The following is a 23,151-nucleotide window of genomic DNA, read 5'->3' as shown; positions in this document are numbered from 1 at the left end:
CTGCCACCTAGAGATTGTGCAAATGAATGAACTAAGGAACAGACCTTCATTGTTACCAAACTCCTGACTACATTATATACAATTGGGAATGGGAGCAAGAGAGAAAATTCATATGTACAGTACATTATAGCATTTGGACTAGTCAGTTCTGATTGGAATGTATACATAATTAGTCATTTCAACCATAATTTCCTCTAACAATAACAAATCCCCCTCTTCACATCTATTAGACGTGAACAATAGAACTAAAATATGAAGCAACCAAACAATTTGGTAGGAACCAAATTTTTGAGTCCCCCTCTTCACGTCTTTTAAGACGTGAAAACTATAGTGCAATGGTGGTGGTTGCATTCGTGGGTATACATAAGGTGGTGCTTCTAACCTTGTCTATTGTGCATGGTGGGTCTGTAGGTGTAGTGCTATGTTTGGTGTGTGTGAGATTGAAGGGAGTGGGGCTAGGAATGGTATCAGGGATAGGGGTTGGGGTGAGAGGGGTTGATGCTTTAGTATGTGTTTGTTGTTCTATTAACCATGTGAGAGTGCCTAGGGTTACTCCAAATATCAGTAGGAATATCACAAACAGTGGTTCAGATATTCCTAGCCTTGCCCAGGGAGAGAGAAATATCCCTCTAACTGGGCGCAGTTCCTTTTTCAGGGGAGGCGGAGTTTGATGCCGCATCCCCTTAGTCAGGACTTTCTTCATTTGGAATCAAATTTAGGCTGTTCAAATCAGCTCTGACTTCAGTCAGTGTTCTAGAAGGAATTGGGGCTGGAGTGCAATGTGTAAGGTGGTGTCAAGGTGCGCCTGATTTACCTTTGACCTGGACTGAGTGTGAAATAACCTCCTTCACTTCGTACAGTCCAGTCCACCTGGGTTCCAGCCACTTTCTCTTGTGGACTTTAACCCTCACCCAGTCACCAACCTTTACCTTCAGTGGTGGCGTGTCCCCCGGAAGCTCCCCCTCCTGGACCTTGTGAACCTGGGTAGAGAGTGCTGCAGAGAGAACCGTCAGTTCTTTCACATAATCAGACATTACAATTTGTTGTACATCAAGAGCGGGCATATGACCTCCCTCCCTTGGTGGACCAGGCATGACTCTTCCAGTAATTATCTCATGAGGAGAGAGATGGGTGCCTGCTCCTGGTGAGGCTCTCATGGCCATCAGCACCAGAGGCAGGACTTCAACCCATGTCAACTTCGTACCTGCACATACTTTAGCTATCTTAGCTTTTGCACATTCCACCAGACCTTGGGACCGGGGGGTGGTACACAGAACCGAATCTGTGTGTTATGCCAAATCTTTCTTCCACCTGTCTTAGGTGGTTGTTACTGAATTGTGAGCCATTTGTCAAATCTGATTTGTCTTGGGATGCCATACCTGGGTATTAGTTAGGTTTGTAGCCACTTAACGACTGACCTAGCGTCCCCCTTTGCTGTTGGTATTGCTTCTACCCATTTGGAGAACCTATCTACCATAACTAGGAGATAGCGTTTCCCTTTGGTTACATTATCAGCGCCCATGTCGGTGTATTCTATACTAATGTCCTGAAAACATGCATTAGGTACTGGGTATGAGCCCATTGGTGTTTGATATGGTTTCGTTGGGTTGTGGCTGCCACATATGTTGCATTCGTCACAAAATAAGTCAGTCATTTCTTTCATGTGAGGGTGCCACCAGATGTGCGAGACCTTTTGAAGGGTCTTTAGTTTGCCTTCGTGTGTGGGGCCATGTGCTTCTCGTAAAAGTTCTGGGTCCATGATAGAGGAAGTCTTAATCCCTTTATGTTTTATTGCCAAAATCAATTCAATTCGCACTCATTTCTAATTCATGATAAGTTGTAAGTTTATCATTTGCATGAATTAGCAAGAGAGCAGTCTTAAAAACAAGTTCAGCATTTATTCTTGATGAGTACTGACCCAAAATACAAAGAACATTACATTTTAAAGAAAGAAGACATAAAATGATGTCATCAGTTTCACACCCTCTCCCAGCCTTACAATGGCGTAGTATTCGGTCCTGGAGATAGTTTCACTCCCCTCATAAACTACATTCCAACCTGTCTAAAGGATATACTTCTCTCCACTAATGGAATCCAACCAAAACATTCTTATCTGTTTGAAAAACTATCTTATCCCTCCTTCTTAAACTTTCCCAGGAGACACAGACACAATTGATTTCTGCTCAATTATAAATGTTTATCCAACTCGTCACATTTCATTAATCAATTCTAACCTTAACTCCAACTGTTTTTAAACCTACATCAGAATCATAACTCTTCCTTCCGGATTTTCATCACGACCTTCATTAAAAAACAGTTTAATCATGGAAACCAATTACAATCTAATTCCCCTTCATATCAACAATAGCCTCATCAAACATAAATTCCCCACAAATGACAGATCCGGATTCGTCCACTTCCTCTGTAGACATGCCTTCAGTCCTCCATGGGTCAGAACCTGGAATCGGCCCATAATGCACCATCTGTAGGGTCATTGATCTTTCCAGAGTCCTGGAAACAAGGCCTCGCACACAGGGAATTAGACAACAGCCGCATAAAATTAAAACAGTCATACAGGTAGATACAGCCCAAAACACCGTGATTACAACACTTTTCCATTTTCCAAATGTACTATCAAAACAATTAGTCAGGGAAATATCCACCCCAGAGTTTTCTGCCAACCCGTGAGCCAGGGTGGTCAAACCAGCTGAGGCTTCGGGCACTGATTCGTCCGGAGCTGTGCTACCCGGGATGTAAGACACGGTCCTGATTACCACGCCCACTTCCTCCTTTTATCTAATGCAATTCTTTTCTGTCAGGTCTTCCAGCTGATTGCTTCAGTCTGTTCTACAAACCCTTTAATAACCCTTCTGGTAACTATAATTAATCCAGTCTACATTCTTATTGAGAGTAGACCACTCTAATCCTGCTAGTATCTGATTTCTTGCCTTGAACTCATCCGGCACACCTCGTGGAACCCTAAGGTTATCAATATATACTCTGTTGTTAAAAGACCCAGATGGAGCATCTCTTCTCTCTCGTTTGGCTATCTTCATGTCTTGGTGTTGTATGAGTGTAAAAGGCATTCCTAAATGTACTAAAGCACATAGTCCAGTCCAATCAGTCGGTAATACCGGCCACAAACTCATTCCCCCGCACAACCACCAGATGTCAGCCCTGGCCACCTTCAAAATTTTGAAATCTCCAGAGTTCAACCAGCCTGTCAAATCAGACATGGTCTCGTCAGTGGTAATATTCTCTGTCTTATTACAGGTACCAACTTCCCCCACATATTTCCCGTGTGTACTGTATCTGGCCAAACAGTAATATTCTCCTCTCGTCACGGTAAAGGGAGGAAGTCTTGATTTAAGTGGACCCTAGGGATATATATAGTGTAAATCAATACAACTATCATTATTTGGCATTCCTGCTTTCATGAACAGCTTTACCATACATGCCATTCCCTTAGGGGAATTAATTCCGTTCAGTGGGAAAGGGATAGTTGTTAACTGGGGTTTAGCGTTATTGAATCCATTCCAACCATAAGTTGGACTCCCCAAACCCAGTCTCCACTTCTATAACTTCTTTGAGGTCTTTGGTCTGAACTATTCGTACCTTTATACAATACTTCCTCTGTTCAGGAACACAGTCCAAAACGCCAACCCTTACTATACTCCACCTGGTCCCAAATTGAGTGTATGGGTTTACGTAGCCATCCCTTTCAGTGTGAGCTATGACCTGTCCACGATCAATATGGTGATTTACACAAATACTTCCCATAGAGTCCCATGGTTCTAGACTGCCAAGGGGTGAATGACCCCAATTGATCTACACAAAATTATACTGAGAGATCCTTGCCCAATTCCACCCTCACTTCCTTACTATTTTGTTTCAGTGACCTTCTGAGAATCTTAGGTAACATCCCATTTCCCTCATCTAGCACGAGTCAAATTATCCTCTTTGGCACTTTCCGGGGGATCATGGTGAATCAGGAATATGGCCCCCACAATAAAACAGCTCAGGACGGTCAGTGCGCACGTGAAGCCCCACCCTCTCCCCGAGAACATATCAACAGCCAGAGGCCAAGCCATCACTTCACTTCTATGAACGCTCACAGCTGGGGAAAGGTCGGGTATAGGTAATCTTCAGAAGGAGTTTGACCCCCGTTCCATATGGGTCACGGTTCCTCTCCTACTCCTGTGATCGTCCGACAGTGCTAGTGTGACTTACCCCCTTACAATGTGTGATATGTACCCAGGTAGCTCTTTCGGCTAATCTCACAGCGAAGGCAGTCACCAGTAGTACTTGGAATGGTCCCTCCTACCGAGGCTGCTTCCAGTTTTTTTTCCTTTAGTGATTGGATCCAGATCCAGTCTCCTGGTTGAATCTCGTGTGCCACCTCCCTCTGTAGTTCTCCTGCTGGGCATAACACTTTTGACCATACAGGTTTGGTTAATAAAACAGTTTCTTATTCGTCAACCCAATTAACAATTTTTTTTTTTTAATTAGTTAATTATCCCGTAGGTCACATCCTATTCTAGAACACTATTTACCCATCCCCCTTTTGTTACCTGGCTCTGCCCAGGTAACAACCTTGCCTTATTCTTATACAATGACTTAGATAAGATTTAGTGAATTATCCTTATGTCTGAAATTCCATTTAGGAGTGTCCCTTTCATTTTCCACATGTCCAATTCTCACTTTTGTCTCCACTCAGTAACTTATCTACCCACTATGTTATCTTTGCTCTTCCTGGCCCCCCCTCTAACTTCTCTGCTCTCCAACCTTCAAGGTCTCTGCAGTGCGGGGGAGGGCTCCTCTGTATGTTTCTCATGTTTTCCAAATTTGAACTACATGGGAACTACAAACCCATGGACCCTCTTTTAGAAAAAAACAACATGTCTATGGGTGGCTTTTCTCCAAAATCCTTAATCAATCTATCTTAATCCTAACAATAATCCTAACTCCTCATAGATGTCCTATATTCCTGTTAAATATAATACTATTTAAAAACTTATAATCTAATAAATGCTAACCATATTAAAAATCCTTCCTACACTAACAAGCCCTCTCCTTGGGGACCCTCAGTATTCTATCTGACAATAACATGGATTTAATATGTGTTGCAAAGTGTGGAATAAAACTTTGGTCCTGTAAAACAGAGTAAAGCAGAACAAAGCATTATTATAACCCATCTGGTCCTCTCAGCTATTCTTATCCAGCACCAGGTGGGCACCATGCCACCCTTCACGACAGGGAGAACAAACATACATGGTTCATCCTCAGTCAGTCTTATCCTCCCCTCAAAGCATGCTTCACCTCAGCCTCTCCAACTGGAGCATCAAGCTAAGGCATCATGCCCGAAGCCTTCACCACATCTGTAACAGGCTTCTTAAAACACGGTATGATGCAAGCAACACATCACATCAATAACAAACAATACAAGAATTAGGGTCAGAAATCCAGTAACCACCATACCAGTATACTTACCAAACCAGTCTCCCAACCAGGTGGACAGTCAGACTCCTCTACCCCCGCCATGGTCCTCATCTCAGCAGATAGTGCATCAAGCCCATTTAAGGCCCTTAGATATACTACCATCTGGACTGGTGTTATTAGGGATATACGTACAACATTGTTCACTGAACATTTTTCAGACTCCCCCCTGACTAGCAAGAAGCATATTCTAAGCAAGTCCATTCTGTATAAGACAGCCACAAATTGTCCCTACCATCAAAACCAGTCTCCGTGCCTAATTGATCAATAGCTGAATAGTCTAACATTAATTACCTGAATGGGATTTTTAGCATAGTGGTGACAGGTTCGGTCCAGGGGTGATAGAGGAGGGTGTCCGACCCTGGTCCGTCTGAGACCTCCGGTTTTGGCAGTACCTTAATAGAAAACACACCCACCGTGTCTGTCCCGGTCCTTTGTAGTCCGGGGGTGTAAGTGCCTGCATCAGAGAGCTAAATAGTTTTGATGGTTAGTAGGATTTCATCACCTTTACAAAGTTCAACAGTGCTCCCAGGTTTCCCCCATATCATGGAAAACCTATCCACCTTTGTGGTATTCCCTATGCTATAAGGATATCCTCTTCTCCAATCCCAGAACTGTCCCAAATTGGTTATCATGTAATCCCCCTATTTATTCTCAATGATAAATATGACTTTCTCTCTGTTACAATACCAAATCCCTAATAGCCTATTCAAAAAAACTTCACAGCAATGTTATAAAACATAATCCTGAACCACTTTCTCATTTGCGGTTCAAACAGTAATTCTAAGCCCTCAACCAAAACTGCTTCATTTCTAATGAATTTACCTTAAAACTAGTAACTCAATATGACCCCATTCATTATACAAATGACTCTCCCCGAGGCTGATCAGACCTCGGAAGCCAGTCATGATAAGGTCAAAAGGTCATACCATATTAGACATAAAGATCCCTTTATCCTTACAATAGAAATAGTCACCTGTGTGAGCGTGCCTCTAAAACCTAATGATAATTCCCCTTTGACTCAAATCAATAATCATAAGTTTTAAACATTGTCTACGGATATGTTTACTTAAATGACCATGCTACCTTTAGATACGATTAACCCGATAACATTATTATTCAATGCATTACTTTTTCTCTCTGCCGCAAATGTCGTACATTTCGCAGTGTAAGGAATCCGTAATTTAATCCCCGATATTTAATAATTATGCATTCGCATTCTCTCATGGCTCCTTTAATTTACATTTACATCTCAATAAAACAACACACCATCCTCAAGGAAAAACAACTTGCCCCTGTTACGTATGTCTACGTATCAAGGGAAAAGCTCAAATGACCAAATTCAACCTAGCTACTTTCCCGAAACATATATAATTATGTTTTTACTATAGAGGTTGCTTTTCACCATTAATACCCTGACACTGTTCCACATAATGGAAACAGTGCTCAAATTAACTGGTGTTACTTAAACAATCAAACCAAGAATCAATAACCATGAAAATCTATTCTCACGATGTTTTACGATTCAGACATTCAATTTCCCTTTCTCATGGCCTAATTACAGTCCAAATAAACGCCACAAAACAATGATACCCATCTAGCGAATCAGCTGCTAGTTTTTTGCATCTTTCCTGACGACTTACATACTTGTTTTTAAAATGTATTTCGACATTTTTATCAACTTCTGGAAAGTGACTCAACAATAATGCACGCATTTTCCTTCTAAAAGACACGAACCACTTTCTCCGTTACCCCCAGTCACGACATCATTTTCCGTGGCGACGGAAGCCTCGCGAGTGATGTCATCAACAAGCGCTCAACCTTGACTCATATCGCAACGATTTTCAACTCATTGTAAATAATGGTCTGCGACAACAGTATTTCGGGTTCGATAAACCAAACCTAATTTATCACCTCTGTTGAATCCTGAATTAGAGTCTACAACATCAATCAACATCTCTCAATTCGCTAATTTTATAAAAACATTTCGATGGGCATAATGGGCATGAATTATAGTTGTCTCTTTGTTATCATTTTGAATCCATTTTGCTCTAAGTACCTGTCTCGTCTTTGACTTAGTATTTTTAATTACAACTCTATTCCCAATACATTATTCACTTGTCTAATTACAAACTCAGACCAGCATTAGTGAGTGCTCGCCTTAAAAATGCCTTGTCTCTGGGAACAGGGAAATCCCCTTAACCCAAACATTTACTCCTACAACGACACCCAATAATTCTTATGATCCCTTCACGTCGTTCGTTTTAAATCTCTTGATGTATCATGTAACTTGTTTTTCTCTCTTCGAATTGTCGTCCCACAATATTTTTTCCCACTGTCATACACTCAAACCACTGTGATTACCGTGCACTGTCCCTTTAAGATAAGACTTTTCATTTGTTCCCCGCAATGAGAACAGAAACCAGATCGTTTTTAGAATACGTTACTTTTTTGTTCAAATTCACTGGCGTTACCTTAACCAGAAATCAATAATCAGAAAAACAATCACAACTTCTTACGATTAAACTATTCTTACCTAATTTATAGTCAAAAGCGTTGCACTATATAGCCCCATTTGAGTGTCTAGCAATTCCGTTGCTTGGCTATAGACACAAATCTGCCTGCCTTTGTAAAATATATATTCCCTATTCCGATTGAGTTCAGTTTTAAGTTCTAATCATCAGAATAAACCCAACCGAACTTCTCAATTTAATTTACCCTAACATTTAACGTACCCTGTTTTTGTGTTAAACTTCTCATGTCAATTGATTCATAAATAGCCATAACGTCCAGGCAGGCTGGAATTGTATTGCATCTCTCCGTTATCCCCTCCATTTAACTTTAGGTAACTCTCTCTCCTCTATGATACATCTATTTAATTACGACTCCCATCTCAATACATTATTATTCCACCAGATCATTTTGGGCGGAATATGATTCAAAATTGTATCGAAATATGAGCGAAATTGTTTCGCCGTTTTTTTAATGACTTCTTTTATCAATTCTATCTAGAACACATAATATCTGTTCAGTTATATCTTTTGCAAACATTGGCGACCATATTTTTCAGGCAAAACATGCAAATAGGTCAATTATGATCTAAAATCAATTTTAGTTAAACGGGAACCGAACCGTGGATTACCGTTGGTGAGACTGCCGCGCTCACCACTCCCCTACCAGCACAATGGATTTTGACTGAGACTCTCCGCAAATATACCCATTTTCACAGTTAATTGTATTTGTTACTCCGACATCTAGACAACAGAAAATAGCCCAAATTTAAACGCCCAACGTTTTCTCTCAGTTTAGGATTCTCATTAATCTCGCTCCCTTTGTATCTGTTTTAGAAGGGATTCTAACTTTTCGACATCTAGGCGTCCGTCAAAACCATACCTTTTTCCCATTTAGGACAGAAATTTACATTCCTTCTATCTTTTTGTTTCATATAACGGTAATCTTCCGTCTTTGCAGAAAGCAGTTTAGAAGTGTTACTACCCATTATAATAAATTCCTGCCCCTCCTAATAATTCCAATCTTCAACCCTTTATGTTAATTTCTCTTTATTGGAATCCTTATTTACTTACGCCTAGTCATTTCAATATTTAACACCTTATGGTTAATATCTCTTTTATGGAAATCTTACCAATAGCTTTGACTTTTGAAACAAACATTAGGTCTAACCTTACAACCATAAGCCCAGGGTTTGTAAAGCCCTAGTATTTTCCGGTTGTGTCAGAGGGCTTTTAAAGAACGCTAATAATCGTTATCTCACGCCACTAATTGTTATATTTCCCTCTCGCCGTCAGTTCTGGGGCTTCTTTGGAGGCATTTCTCCCCATTCTTAATCCTTACCGTTACTAGTAGCTATGGTCTTTAAACACTTATCTATGCCTTTCTATATAATTTTAAATTCTATGTGCGTGCAGTTCTATAAATTTGTAATTTACCGTTACTTAGTTACTTCTAGTTACTATTCTGCCTGCCTATGTGTGTGTCCCTTTAAAAATAATCAGTATGTATTTTCCATCTCGGTCGGGTGCGTTTCTCATGATTTAAGTTTAGCTCTTTTATGGAAATCTTACCAATAGCTTTGACTTTTGAAACAAACATTAGGTCTAACCTTACAACCATAAGCCCAGGGTTTGTAAAGCCCTAGTATTTTCCGGTTGTGTCAGAGGGCTTTTAAAGAACGCTAATAATCGTTATCTCACGCCACTAATTGTTATATTTCCCTCTCGCATTAGATTTAAGTTACCCTCTCCCCCTTATTCGGCTAAACAATCCTTCCTTTTTTGTCGTAATCTCTCATGATTAAGTTTAGCTCTTTTATGGAAATCTTACCAATAGCTTTGACTTTTGAAACAAACATTAGGTCTAACCTTACAACCATAAGCCCAGGGTTTGTAAAGCCCTAGTATTTTCCGGTTGTGTCAGAGGGCATTTAAAGAACGCTAATAATCGTTATCTCACGCCGCTAATTGTTAGATTTCCCTCTCGCCTGGAAACCTCATGTCTACAAATATGGCTTTTATCTCATTTCTTTAGATTTAAGTTTCCCTCTCCTCCTTATTTGGATATTTCCCGTAGTATTAGTTGAATCGGGACGGTGATCAATACTGCCACTATTCACAAGACCAATCCAGTTATCTTGCGCTTGCCGTCTCTCTACGCCCAGTATTTTTACAAGATCACCGTCCTATCCCCCAGTACCTATTTTAATATCCCGTCTTAATCTCGGGCGTTTTTACCTCTCATGATTAAGTTTAGTTTATTTACGGTAGTGCACATTACCACAGGTTATTTTCAAACCTGCTTCAGTGTATATCGGTTATACAAAACCCAGTGTATGATGGTCATACAAACCCTGTGGGAATGGCAAAGCTCCCCTTATTGATGAATTCAAAAATTTTTAGAACATCAATCAAAGAACTCAAATCCCCCCCAAAATCAAGAATAAAAAATACTGACCTTATCGCCGACTGGGAAAGCAATGTTCGTTGTATCTAGTCACTCTCTCTGTCCTCTGTGATAATATGCAGGCCTGTTTCAATTTTAACCTCAATTCAGAGGTCAGGTCTTTAGTAAAACGAGTCAAACTCGTCCGTGCACGATTTTCCAGCTTACTACCTCCAGGCACAGAGAGAGATGTTTAGATTCGGTTCGAAGGACCAAATTGATAGAGGAATTATTAATCCCTTTATGTTTTATTGCCAAAATCAATTCAATTCGCACTCATTTCTAATTCATGATAAGTTGTAAGTTTATCATTTGCATGAATTAGCAAGAGAGCAGTCTTAAAAACAAGTTCAGCATTTATTCTTGATGAGTACTGACCCAAAATACAAAGAACATTACATTTTAAAGAAAGAAGACATAAAATGATGTCATCAGTTTCACACCCTCTCCCAGCCTTACAATGGCGTAGTATTCGGTCCTGGAGATAGTTTCACTCCCCTCATAAACTACATTCCAACCTGTCTAAAGGATATACTTCTCTCCACTAATGGAATCCAACCAAAACATTCTATCTGTTTGAAAAACTATCTTATCCCTCCTTCTTAAACTTTCCCAGGAGACACAGACACAATTGATTTATGCTTACATTTTCAGTAACAGTACAATTAAGAACCCATACTTTTCAAATCATAACATAATAGTATTAGCATAAATGGTTCCAATCATTAATGTATACATAATTGATCATCTAAACTATATTTTCCTCTAACAGTCCATCAGTGTGGACTGCTCCATGGGCATAGGCTGAGTCTGTATAGATATTCACAGTCTTTCCTTTTGCTCTGATGAGGGCCTGTGTCAATCCGATGATTTCATCTAATTGGGCAGGTGCTGGTTGAGGGATGATGGCTGATTCAAGTGTGACGTGTGAGCCGTCTGGGAGTTGCTGTACCACCGCGTAGGCTGCTATGTTTCCTTCTCCTCCTTTGTAGCAGCAGCCATCAGTGTACAGCCAGTGGTCGGGATTAGTCAGTGGTTCATTCTTCAGGTCTGGTCTCAGTTTTAGTTCTTGTGCCGCTCTTTCAGCACAAGAGTGGGGCAGTCCTTCTTCTGCGTTGAGTGCATCTGCCATGTTTTTTGTCGGTGTTCACAAACGTGATATGTGACTGAGTGCATTTGTTCTGGATCTTGGTTTTTCTTTCAGCACTGAACGTGAATTCTTTACTCATTAGATATGCAGCAACGCCATGGTGGGTGTGGATCTCCAATGGATGACACATCACGAGGTGAGCTGTTTTTTAAATAGCTTTTGCTACTGCAGCAAAGTATCTGGAACATGTTGTCTGTCCTACCTCAATGTGGTCAAGTTTGGAAGAGTGGTACATCAAGACCCTTCTCTCCCCCTCTTGTTTCTGGAATAGGACGGATGAGGTGAATCCTTCCTTTTCAGAAACATCCAAATGGAACTTGTTCTTGTAGTCAGGTGCAGTCAGAGCTGCTGCCGCTGATAGATCTGTTTTCAGGAGTGCAATGGCTGTTGATGCTTCAGCCGTCCAGGCCAGGGATGCATGGAGGTTCCTTGGTCGTAGGATGACCGGTGCTGCCACCCCCTCTGGGCCACACACAATATACAACACCTGATAGGCGGGGTCAGGTGCATCATGTCTTCGTCCCAGTCTTCAGTGTAGGGGTAGTCATCAGTGTCTCAGCTTGGGGAGTCTTATATGGGTGCAGAGTGTAGATTTGAGCTTTCAGTTGGTTGAACTTAAACTGGATGTGAGGGGTGACAGGCCCTGTGGGTAGGCATTTTAGCCAGTACACTTCTTGGGTTTCAGACAGCGTGGGCGTCGGCAGGAGTGGCATCATCATAATTCTTACTGGGCGATCAGGTGTTGAAGAGGGAGGGTTGGTGGATACTGCCACTCCACTCTCAGTAAGATATATGGTGCACCACATTTTGCATGAGAGGTCCCGTCCTAGTAGGTTGATCGGGCATTTTGGACAGTACAGGAACTGGTGTTTCAACTGAGATTTCTCCCAGGAGAATGTTAAAGGGATAGTGCGGCTTTGAGCCTCAGGTGATCCCGTGACCCCTACCACCGATATGGAATCAGATGACAGCATTTAAGGGAACTTGATAGCAGAATAGGTGCATCCTGTGTCTACCAGGAACTTATGGGGGAACACCCTCAACACACATCATAGTTGGTTCAGTGTGTAGTTGAAAATGTCGGCTCCCCCTCCTGCCGCAGGTGGTGGGCATCTTCATGGCCAGGGCATGGTGTCCCCAGCTATTCCCTGGAACTGCGGTTGGTTGTATCCTCCCTGCTGCTGTTGCATGTGAGTAGGTCCGGGGTGGTTGTAGTGTAGATGAGGGGTCCTCCTCTTCCTCTCCCTCTTCCTGGTGCTCCTCCATGTCCTCTTTCTCTCCATTGCTGTTGCTGAGTGGAGAGTGGCTGTTGACAATACCGTGAATAATGGCCAGGAGTTACACAGTTGTAGCACACCCCTCTGGGTGGACCGGTGGTCAGGTCAGTCATTTTCCAAGGTTGGTACTCTAAGTAGTGTGGACCAGCTGCTGGGCGTAGGGGATACATGCTGGCTCCATCCCGTTCAGAGTCCCAGAGTTCTCTAGCGGTAACACCTTTAGCTCTCAGTCCAGCCTGTCGGACAGACGTCCGGGTGGTGGTGACCCTCTGGGTGTCGGTCACGTCCGTCACCTTTCCCTTCACTATGCCTTCAATGTGGGTATCTTTCTATTACTGTCCTTTCCCTCCCGCTCTATCAGTCATGCGCTGATCTAAAAAGTCATTGAATTTAAGTTTGGGCGTGGTGGCTGCAGCCATTTTATCACAAAATAATTACGTGAAATGCTAAGGTAATTATTAACGAGGTTAGGCAGGATATAACTAAGGCAGTGATTATCTGAAAAAGGTCTTATTTAGTTCCTGTCTGTAATGTGTCCTATGTCCTGTGTATATGTGTTATATGTGTTATCTTTGTATACTTACCCCGTCCTTGATCGAGACCAGGGATGTATTGTGGTGCTGGCTCAGACTTATCTCATGCGTCCCCACCCTCGCACAGAAAGATTTTATCAGTAATGTGGTGGCAGTTACGTGTGTGCCTCTCCGGCATGTAATTTGAATTTGTTCAGCGATTTATTTTGGTATTTTCTAGAAATGATTCAGCGATTTCCTTTTGGAACAATATATTATGATGCAGAAAAAAAAATGATGCAGAAAAATTAATCCATGCTTTTGTCACTTCTAGGTTAGACTACTGCAATGCTCTATTTTCCGGCTACCCGGATAAAGCACTAAATAAACTTCAGTTAGTGCTAAATACGGCTGCTAGAATCCTGACTAGAACCAAAAAATTTGATCATATTACTCCAGTGCTAGCCTCTCTACACTGGCTTCCTGTCAAAGCAAGGGCTGATTTCAAGGTTTTACTGCTAACCTACAAAGCATTACATGGGCTTGCTCCTACCTACCTCTCTGATTTGGTCCTGCCGTACATACCTACACGTACGCTACGGTCACAAGACGCAGGCCTCCTAATTGTCCCTAGAATTTCTAAGCAAACAGCTGGAGGCAGGGCTTTCTCCTATAGAGCTCCATTTTTATGGAACGGTCTGCCTACCCATGTCAGAGACGCAAACTCGGTCTCAACCTTTAAGTCTTTACTGAAGACTCATCTCTTCAGTGGGTCATATGATTGAGTGTAGTCTGGCCCAGGAGTGGGAAGGTGAACGGAAAGGCTCTGGAGCAACGAACCGCCCTTGCTGTCTCTGCCTGGCCGGTTACCCTCTTTTCAATGGGATTCTTTGCCTCTAACCCTGTTACGGGGCTGAGTCACTGGCTTGCTGGGGCTCTCTCGTGCCGTCCCTGGGGGGGGTGCGTCACCTGGGTGGGTTGATTCACTGTTGTGGTCGGCCTGTCTGGGTCCACCCCCCCCCCTTGGGTTGTACCGTGTCGGAGATCTTTGTGGGCTATACTCGGCCTTGTCTCAGGATGGTAAGTTGGTGGTTGAAGATTTCCCTCTAGTGGTGTGGGGGCTGTGCTTTGGCAAAGTGGGTGGGGTTATATCCTTCCTGTTTGGCCCTGTCCAGGGGTGTCCTCGGATGGGGCCACAGTGTCTCCTGACCCCTCCTGTCTCAGCCTCCAGTATTTATGCTGCAGTAATTTATGTGTCGGGGGGCTAGCGTCAGTTTGTTTATCTGGAGTACTTCTCCTGTCCTATTCAAGTGTCCTGTGTGAATCTAAGTGTGCGTTCTCTAATTCTCTCCTTCTCTCTTTCTTTCTCTCTCTCGGAGGACCTGAGCCCTAGGACCATGCCCCAGGACTACCTGACATGATGACTCCTTGCTGTCCCCAGTCCACCTGGCCATGCTGCTGCTCCAGTTTCAACTGGCCTGGGCCCTAGGACCATGTCCCAGGACTACCTGACATGAGGACTCCTTGCTGTCCCCAGTCCACCTGGCCATGCTCCTGCTCCAGTTTCAACTGTTCTGCCTTACTATTATTCAACCATGCTGGTCATTTATGAACATTTGAACATCTTGGCCACGTTCTGTTATAATCTCCACCCGGCACAGCCAGAAGAGGACTGGCCACCCCACATATGCTCTCTCTAATTCTCTCTTTCTTTCTCTCTCTCAGAGGACCTGAGCCCTAGGACCGTGCCCCAGGACTACCTGACATGATGGCTCCTTGCTGTCCCCAGTCCACCTGACTGTGCTGCTGCTCCAGTTTCAACTGTTCTGCCTTATTATTATTTGACCATGCTGGTCATTTATGAACATTTGAACATCTTGGTCCTGTTCTGTTATAATCTCTACCCGGCACAGCCAGAAGAGGACTGGCCACCCCACATAGCCCGGTTCCTCTCTAGGTTTCTTCCTAGGTTTTGGCCTTTCTAGGGAGTTTTTCCTAGCCACCGTGCTTTTACACCTGCATTGTTTGCTGTTTGGGGTTTTAGGCTGGGTTTCTGTACAGCACTTTGAGATATCAGCTGATGTACGAAGGGCTATATAAATAAATTTGATTTGATTTGATTTGATTAGTGAATTTATGCGGTTCTATAACAATTGTCAGAGTAATTCTAGATCTGTAGGAAATGTAGATAGAAATTTGGAAAACTAAAAGTTGTTCAGCGAATTATTTAAATACTTTCTGAAAATAATTCAGCCATCACCTCTTGGAACAATATGTTAGCAAAATGAAGCGGTTCTATAACAATTGCCAGAATAATTCTAGTGCTTTAGGAAATATCAAATAAAAATAGAAAACTAAAAGATTGTTCAGCGAATTATTTAAATACTTTCTGAAAATAATTCAGCAATCACCTTCTGGGACAATATATCAGAAAATTCAGGCGATTCTATAACAATTGTCAGAACAATTTTAAACTTTAGGCAATACCAACAGGAATGAAAAAGTGAAAATCAGTGTTTGAGCCCGGCGGCTGTCAATCAAAGCTGCACGGTGATTCGACTACGAGGTGGCTAGGCTAGCAGTACGCGTACACAATAGCCCAGTTACGTAACCTAGCATGGCGGTTACTCCTCAACAAACGTTTCTCTCAATTTAATTTCCCCGGTCTCAAAATCGTGGAATGTCAACTCTAGTTCATACGTTTTCTCAATACTACATTCATTTGTACGAAATTCACATTGAATTTCCAACATCCATAATTGTGTCCTTTACGTGTTAGAACACAGCCACTATTTAACGTCACCTCTATACACAACCCAATATTTATATAATTAGGACAGTTTTCTAAGCAGATTTCAGAACAATTAGGGTCCCAGAAGGAATCTAACACATTGGTCAATCACAATTCACATATTCCTATTAAAATAACTCAGTATAGGCCAATTAATTAAAAATAAAAATAAAATATATATATATATATTTATTTTCCCTTCTTTTAGCAAAACAAGATCTCCTTGATCAATGCCTTAGGTTCTTATGTAAAAATAATTTGGCAACGATTCATACTCACGCTCAGTACTTTCTGATCAAAATTTGGTTTAGGCTAAGATACAATATGCAGATTTCGATTTAACAGGCTCTGCTTACCTTTTAAGTAGAGCGCTCTGATCAGGTTTCCTGAGGCAAGATGAATGGCTGATTTTCTCCTGTGGACAGGTCATTCTTCCGTCTGATTTTGAGCCGTTGATTTGTTTCGTCCTCTCACACCAACTTATCATAGATCGAATTCAGGAATAACCATCCTCATGCTACCAAGTTTGTTAGTGTTTAAATACTGGAGAGTTGAGACCAAATCACGGACGCTGGACAGAGTGGATTTCAGTTGTAACAAAAGGCAGTTTATTGAGTCAAAAGATATCTTGTCCTGCAGATTTAACGTGCACGGACCTAGTTCATATAACTCAGTAAGGAGTCAGGTGAAAAAGGGACTTAGACATTGGTTACAGCAGATTCTATACATGGAATATGTAGGTGGAGTCTTGTCGTGTTGGTCTTCTGAATGGTCCCGAAGGGTTGGAGGCGGACCTGCTCTAGCCAGAGCAGGAGCCCCATTGGTGCACATCAGAGTCTTCTGCTCTGAGCACCCGACCAGTAGAGGGGATTGAGATGTGTGTGTTTAAGCAAGAATATATTTGTGTGTCAGGGGAACGTGAGGTAGAAAACTGAGAGGGGCAGTTTTATGGCTGGGTGTATGTGTTCTTGCGATGGAATGTCTGTGTTTTCTGGGGTCGTGAGACAACAGAGCTGAGGGGGGGCAGTTTTTTTGCTGGGTGTGTGAGCTGGTTCCTGTTTTAGCAGGGGTACGTAAAATGACTTGAGTCAGGCGGATGAGCTTAGCGCTGTATAATATATGAGCTATGTGTATGAATATTTATATAACATTACTTCGGCTGTGAGTGATGAAAAAATAATAACCCTCAAAGACAATTCATGCAAAAAAATATTGATATTTTTTGCACAAAGGTGATAACCAAAGTATCGTTTTAGGAATGTTGTAAATGTACTTCTCTATGGGAGCGTCTGTGGGAATTGTCTTTCTGGGCTTGGCATCAGTTTTAAACTGTAGTACCGCCAGTCTCTGTGCACATGGGATCAGAGCATGTGAGTTGAGTTGAGCGGTTGGAAATCCGCTCCGGCCTTTCCTACCGCTCAGCTAAAAACTGCCACGCTCACAGGAAAAAAAGCTCTCGCACCAAATTCGCTCCATTCATTAAAATCATAATTTAACTTAGGGATAGCCCCCTTTTTTCAATATTCACCCAAATGACATACCCAAATCTAACTGCCTGTAGCTCAGGCCCTGAAGCAAGGATTATGCATATTCTTGGTACCATTTGTGGAAGACAATCATGATACCAATAATTGCATCTACTACACCAGATGTATGGCCTTGAACCGATTATGTTAAAATCGCACACAGGATCATTAAGTTGCTAATGGCAGCATGCAGTACCCAGGTCGGCCTTCTACAAAATGAACTGTAAGAAGAAAATATGCATTTATTACCCAGATAAGACTGAGTATCGTTTACATAAAATAGTAGACAGAAAAGCAGCACTTCTCTCATTTGTTTGTTGGCTACCAGCAAAATAGCCATATGCAAACTGTGTGTTGGGTTCGGTAAAGTTGAATGTGTGCCTGCTTGCATGTATATGTTACATGAACATACGAAAAGACTGGCTAGTAGAGCTGCACATTTAGGACTATTATGTTATTTGGGAAATGCTTACTAAATAAATGTGATGTACTCTTTATCATGATCCATAGTTGTCAAGTGATTTAGCAATAGAGAAGAAATGACTGAGAATGAACAAAAAAAGCAGACACATTTTTTTGAACAATAAATGTTTTACATTGCATATCAAATATATAATTTCACTTGTGTTCTAGCCTACCATGAGGCTCTACTGTAGCCTATACCAGGGGTGCAACTTTCACTGGGGAAGGGGGGACATGCCCCCCCCCACATTCTGAAATTGCATTTTTGACCCCCTTGGATTTATCAATGGAATGTGATACCAAACAAGGCAAAGGCGTGCTTTAGGACCGCGTGGACAACTCCGAGCATTCGGGTAGGCTGTTTGGAGTGTTTATCCGACTTGATAAAAAATAAAAAAGATGTCCCCCGCACTTCTAAAACCAAAGTTGCGCCCTTGGCCTATACTATACTTATTTCAACATAAGCATAGGCATAAAAACAATATTGTTCCTTTTGTATGAAGGAATATGGCTTTCTGTTTCAACTCTTCTTTTCAGAGAGTAGTCTTCAATGAACATCTCTGCAATGAATACTAAAGCAACTCATGCTTTTCTTAAGGCCTACAATGCACATTTTATGGTTATTTTATTGACCAAAGAATATCACAGTCTGGACAGCATATACATACAGTATGGAGACAAAACTCTATTTTTACAAAAGACCATAGATTAAAAGTCAATCACTTTATCAATAATAGTCTCTGGAAAAATATATACATAATTTTATTGTTAAAAAAATATATCCCAATCAGTCCACTGGATGTCATAAGGTGAATGCACCAATTTGTAAGTCGCTCTGGATAAGAGCGTCTGCTAAATGACTTAAATGTAAATGTAAATTTCAGTTGCAAAATAGTCCACAACAATTGACATAGTCCACATCTTTAATTCTTCCAGAGATAAAGATGGATTTGGTGTGAGAGTAACTTTGCATAGGCTACAAAAACTGCTCATGGTTACTATGCGCAGTCCCACTGCTGGTTTTGGTGTTTCCATGGAGATCCTAACTGGATAAACAGTGGGGCAACATCTTCAACATCTTCAACAGGTAATGGAGACAGTCGTAGAGTATCTCTGGAGTACTTTGAGTAGCCATTGTGGAAGAGCAGGGGACTCTTGACTGAGAAGGACGTGTGGGAGACCCCATTGTCTGTGCTGGAGACCCCAAAAAATGGCATTGGCTCATGAGCTCTGTGTAAAGTTTCTCCACCCTGTCAGTGCACTTTCTCTCTTTACCACTGTGGGAACAAAGAAGGGAAACATATGTTAAATAACCTCAGAGTATATACCTCCCATAACATCTTCTCATCAGTTTAATATCCATGTCCATTTGATGTGGTCTTTACAGGGTCTGTTGGTCCTTCATGCAGGGCTCTACAGTGCGACCATTTTACTCACATATGAGCTTAAATATTTTGATGTGTGGCCTGGAATTTAAATGTACGATTCTAGCTTTATTACCTCAAATATTTTTCATTGTGCTCCTACATTTCTTTGTGTTCGCCTATAGTTTTCAACTTAGGCGCACGTGTGCTTCTTGTAAAAAAAGGTCAGCATAGAGCTGCCATGAGCTGTCATGTTGAATGTGCTGTAAGATCTTGTTTTGCCTGCTTTGAAATGAGGATGACTCTGTATTTCATGTGGCAATAAGAAGTGCATGAATGAATTAAATACAATGGCCCTGATCCAAATGAACAGGTTGGAGGTGCCCTTTAAAATGGTATTGCTAAATTGATATTAGTCATTCGCATTGACTATTTGATTTGGTGGTAATAGTATAATTAAGCAATAAGGCCCAAGGGGGTTTGGTATATGGCCAATATACCACGGCTAAGGGCTGTTCTTAAGCACAACGCAATGCGGAGTGCCTGGATACAGCCCTTAGCCGTGGTATATTGGCCATATATCACAAACCCCCGATGTGCCTTTTTGCTATTATAAACTGGTTACCAACATCATTGGATCAGTAATAATAAATGTTTTGTCATACCCCTGGTATACGGTCAGATATACCATGGCTGTCAGCCTATCAGCATTCAGGGCTCGAAAACACCCAGTTTATAATATAAAATCGTACATTTTCATGTATTAGTCAAATAGTCATCATAATATCTAAAAGACTTTGAAGTTTGACTTTTTATTTTATTTCCTTCTCTTACTTTCTCACTCATTCTATTTAATCTCCCTGTTTCTCACAAAGCAGGTCTCACATGGTCCATTGGGTGATAAGTGTCCTATCTGTCCAGATGGTGTTCCTGTGAGATCCCTATGAGAGCCTTGTTGACTGCACTGTGCATGGGCAGTAGGGAGGAGGGGGGCCCTGGTCACTCGAGCTTTGTTTGACGGGGCACACTTCCTTTGTGTGTTCGCCCCAGTGTCATTAACACTGAAGTGTGGGAAGCACAGGAGCACGGCGGCTCTCACGTTCCACTGGGGCAGGAAGGGGGAGCGTGTGACTGGGACGCAGGCAGAGCGAGCAGGTGTGTGCTGTAGCAACGCTGGCAATCTATATCTACATGGGTTGGTTTCCAAAACTCAATTCTGGATAAATACTGGGTTACAATGCAGACTATTCATGGCAGTTACAACTGTGCAATGTTTATAACACATAAATATACTACCTGACAAATATACAGATCACACCAAAGTTGAACTTAAAACTTAATGTTGCCCAATCACCACCCCATTAATACATCTTTACATGACATGGCACCAAAGATCCAAGGAAATGAACAGATCTTCATGGATCTGAAAGCAACCCTTTTGATTAAGCTAGTGGACAAACAGTAGCCCCATGAGCTATTTGACTCACAGTCCTATCTCAGTCTCACACCCACGTGTGCCCTGTGCCAAAGCACTTTGTGCTCACCCTTTATTCTGTGATCCTGGCAAGAGACGAGCACACTCCTTCCTCTGGGGTCACCACTTTCCCAGATCCACAACACGGCGCCATGTCCGCCCCCCTCCCTCCACTCCCTCTCCCTCCCTCCCACCCATCCCTCTCCCTCCCCATCCCTCCACCTGCTCCCTGGAGGCACACTCTTTGTCCCCTCAGCAATAAACACTTCATTGAGCATGTGGCAGCCCAGCATCTATCAATGCCATTCCCAGCCCTCTCATTGGCTCCGGACTGTGAGAAACTCCAACAAGCCCAAGACCCACACATTCATATGGAGATTTAGGAGTATAAATAGGAGGGAGAACCAGAGGGAAGACAGCACATATCCAATTGGCTCTTTACTGAGACTTCAGCTCAAAATAACTACTACTGCTATATCCATTGGCACCAACTATGATTAGACAGATGACTAACCCTAAGCAGCACCTCTCACTTACTAAGGTAAACAAATGCTTTTAAGTCTTTGAATACATAAATACATTTCTTTCTTATTCTATTGCTGTGGATACTAGTACAGGGCAGATCAAGTTGACTAAATTGTTCCTTGTTTTCTCTTTGTGCAGATAAGGAAGCCAGTGGTGGAGAAGATGCGTAGGGATCGCATCAACACCAGCATCGAGCAGCTCAAGTCCCTCCTGGGTCCCGAGTTCCTCCGCCAGCAGCCCGACTCCAAGCAAGAGAAGGCCGACATCTTGGAGATGACTGTCTATTTCCTGAGCCGCCAGCAGCAGGCAGGAAGTTCCTCCACTGCAGCAGCCAATGAGGGCTACTCTCGCTGTGTGCAGGACGCTGTCAGCTTCCTGTCTCAGTGTGAGGTGAAGACACAGTCCTACAGCTCGCTGCTGAGCCACTTCCAGAGCCTGCAGACATCCAGCCAACACAGTCAGGCTCCCTGGTCCTTCTCCCCGCCGGGCTCTCCAGTCCACCAGGCCACCACCAAGGGTGTGATGAGTCCTGTCTCCCATCCACTCTGGAGGCCCTGGTAGAGCAATGCTTCAACCTTTTTCATGTCAGACAAACGGAATTGGACAGGCCAGTCTATATTATGACAGGCATGGACAGTGGTGTTCGGAGTGACGAAGGTCTAATTCTTTTGCATTTGGCAAGAGATGCTACGTCGGTAGTCTTCATCCAGATGAAGCAAGGGCATATTTAGCCAGTATTCCTTTGAAAGGAAGGATTCTATGAAATGATTCAGATTGGTTTGGATACATACTCTGTATATGAAAATGTACACTGAATTAACAGCGTTACTATTATGCATGTTCTTGTCTGAGAACGATAACTCTGAAAGTACAAACAGAGTTCAATTATGCTAATAACGTACTTTTATTGTATGTCTAACCCATAATGGGTTGCTACTGTTTATTTGGTGTCTGTGACACCACCTGGTTTTTTTGCATAAAAAAAAAACTATTTACAATAAATTGTCACAATGATACAATGTATCAATTTGGTGATGTATGAATATTATGCTACAAATGGATCCAATGAATCTACTTTAAATGTACATCATGTCATGATTATGTCAAATGTATGTTATTAATAATACAAAGGAAAATGCTAAAATGTTCATTCTAACTTCGAAGAGACCCCATTCATAAAGGGATGTTGTGTATTCAACACGAGTTTGTGTAAGTTTGTTTGTTTGCCTTTATTGATTTAAATGACACTATTTGGAGTGATATGTCATCAAGCTTTTGAAAATAAATGAACTTCAATTGAAGTTTCTCAACATTTACATTTCTGGTTCTATTTTCTCTGTCGTATCAACTCATATCTGCACAAAGTTCACCACCCACATCCACTGTGATGACATCAGTAGTGGCTAACTTTTTCATCCACAAATTTATGAAGACAACAACATACTATCTAGTAAGTATATTGATTGACTATATTCACAAACCTAAATCTAGATTGTGAGGAGCACCTATCCCACGATGTCCCACGATGTCAGATCGATATTGGTTCCTGGTTGACAAACCCCAACCTTGAAACCTATTGTTTATTTGTGGTTGGACAAAATCTGTGCCTAAAATAATG

General features: G+C 42.0%; 1 protein-coding gene across 1 annotated transcript; it reads left to right on the top strand.

Annotated features, from left to right (window-relative positions):
- Positions 1–21,412: 21,412 nt before the first annotated feature.
- On the top strand, positions 21,413–22,731 carry LOC124045061 (transcription factor HES-5-like). The gene is made up of 2 exons (XM_046364287.1): positions 21,413–21,549; positions 21,672–22,731. The coding sequence occupies exons 1-2, from the start codon at positions 21,502–21,504 to the stop codon at positions 22,092–22,094; spliced, it is 471 nt and encodes a 156-aa protein (XP_046220243.1). The 5' UTR covers positions 21,413–21,501; the 3' UTR covers positions 22,095–22,731.
- Positions 22,732–23,151: the final 420 nt, after the last annotated feature.

This window comes from Oncorhynchus gorbuscha, linkage group LG10, assembly GCF_021184085.1.
Source record: "Oncorhynchus gorbuscha isolate QuinsamMale2020 ecotype Even-year linkage group LG10, OgorEven_v1.0, whole genome shotgun sequence".
NCBI classification, from domain to species: domain Eukaryota; kingdom Metazoa; phylum Chordata; class Actinopteri; order Salmoniformes; family Salmonidae; genus Oncorhynchus; species Oncorhynchus gorbuscha.
The sequence above is the reverse complement of the archived record's forward strand: the minus strand, read 5'-3'. Positions and strand labels throughout refer to the sequence as shown.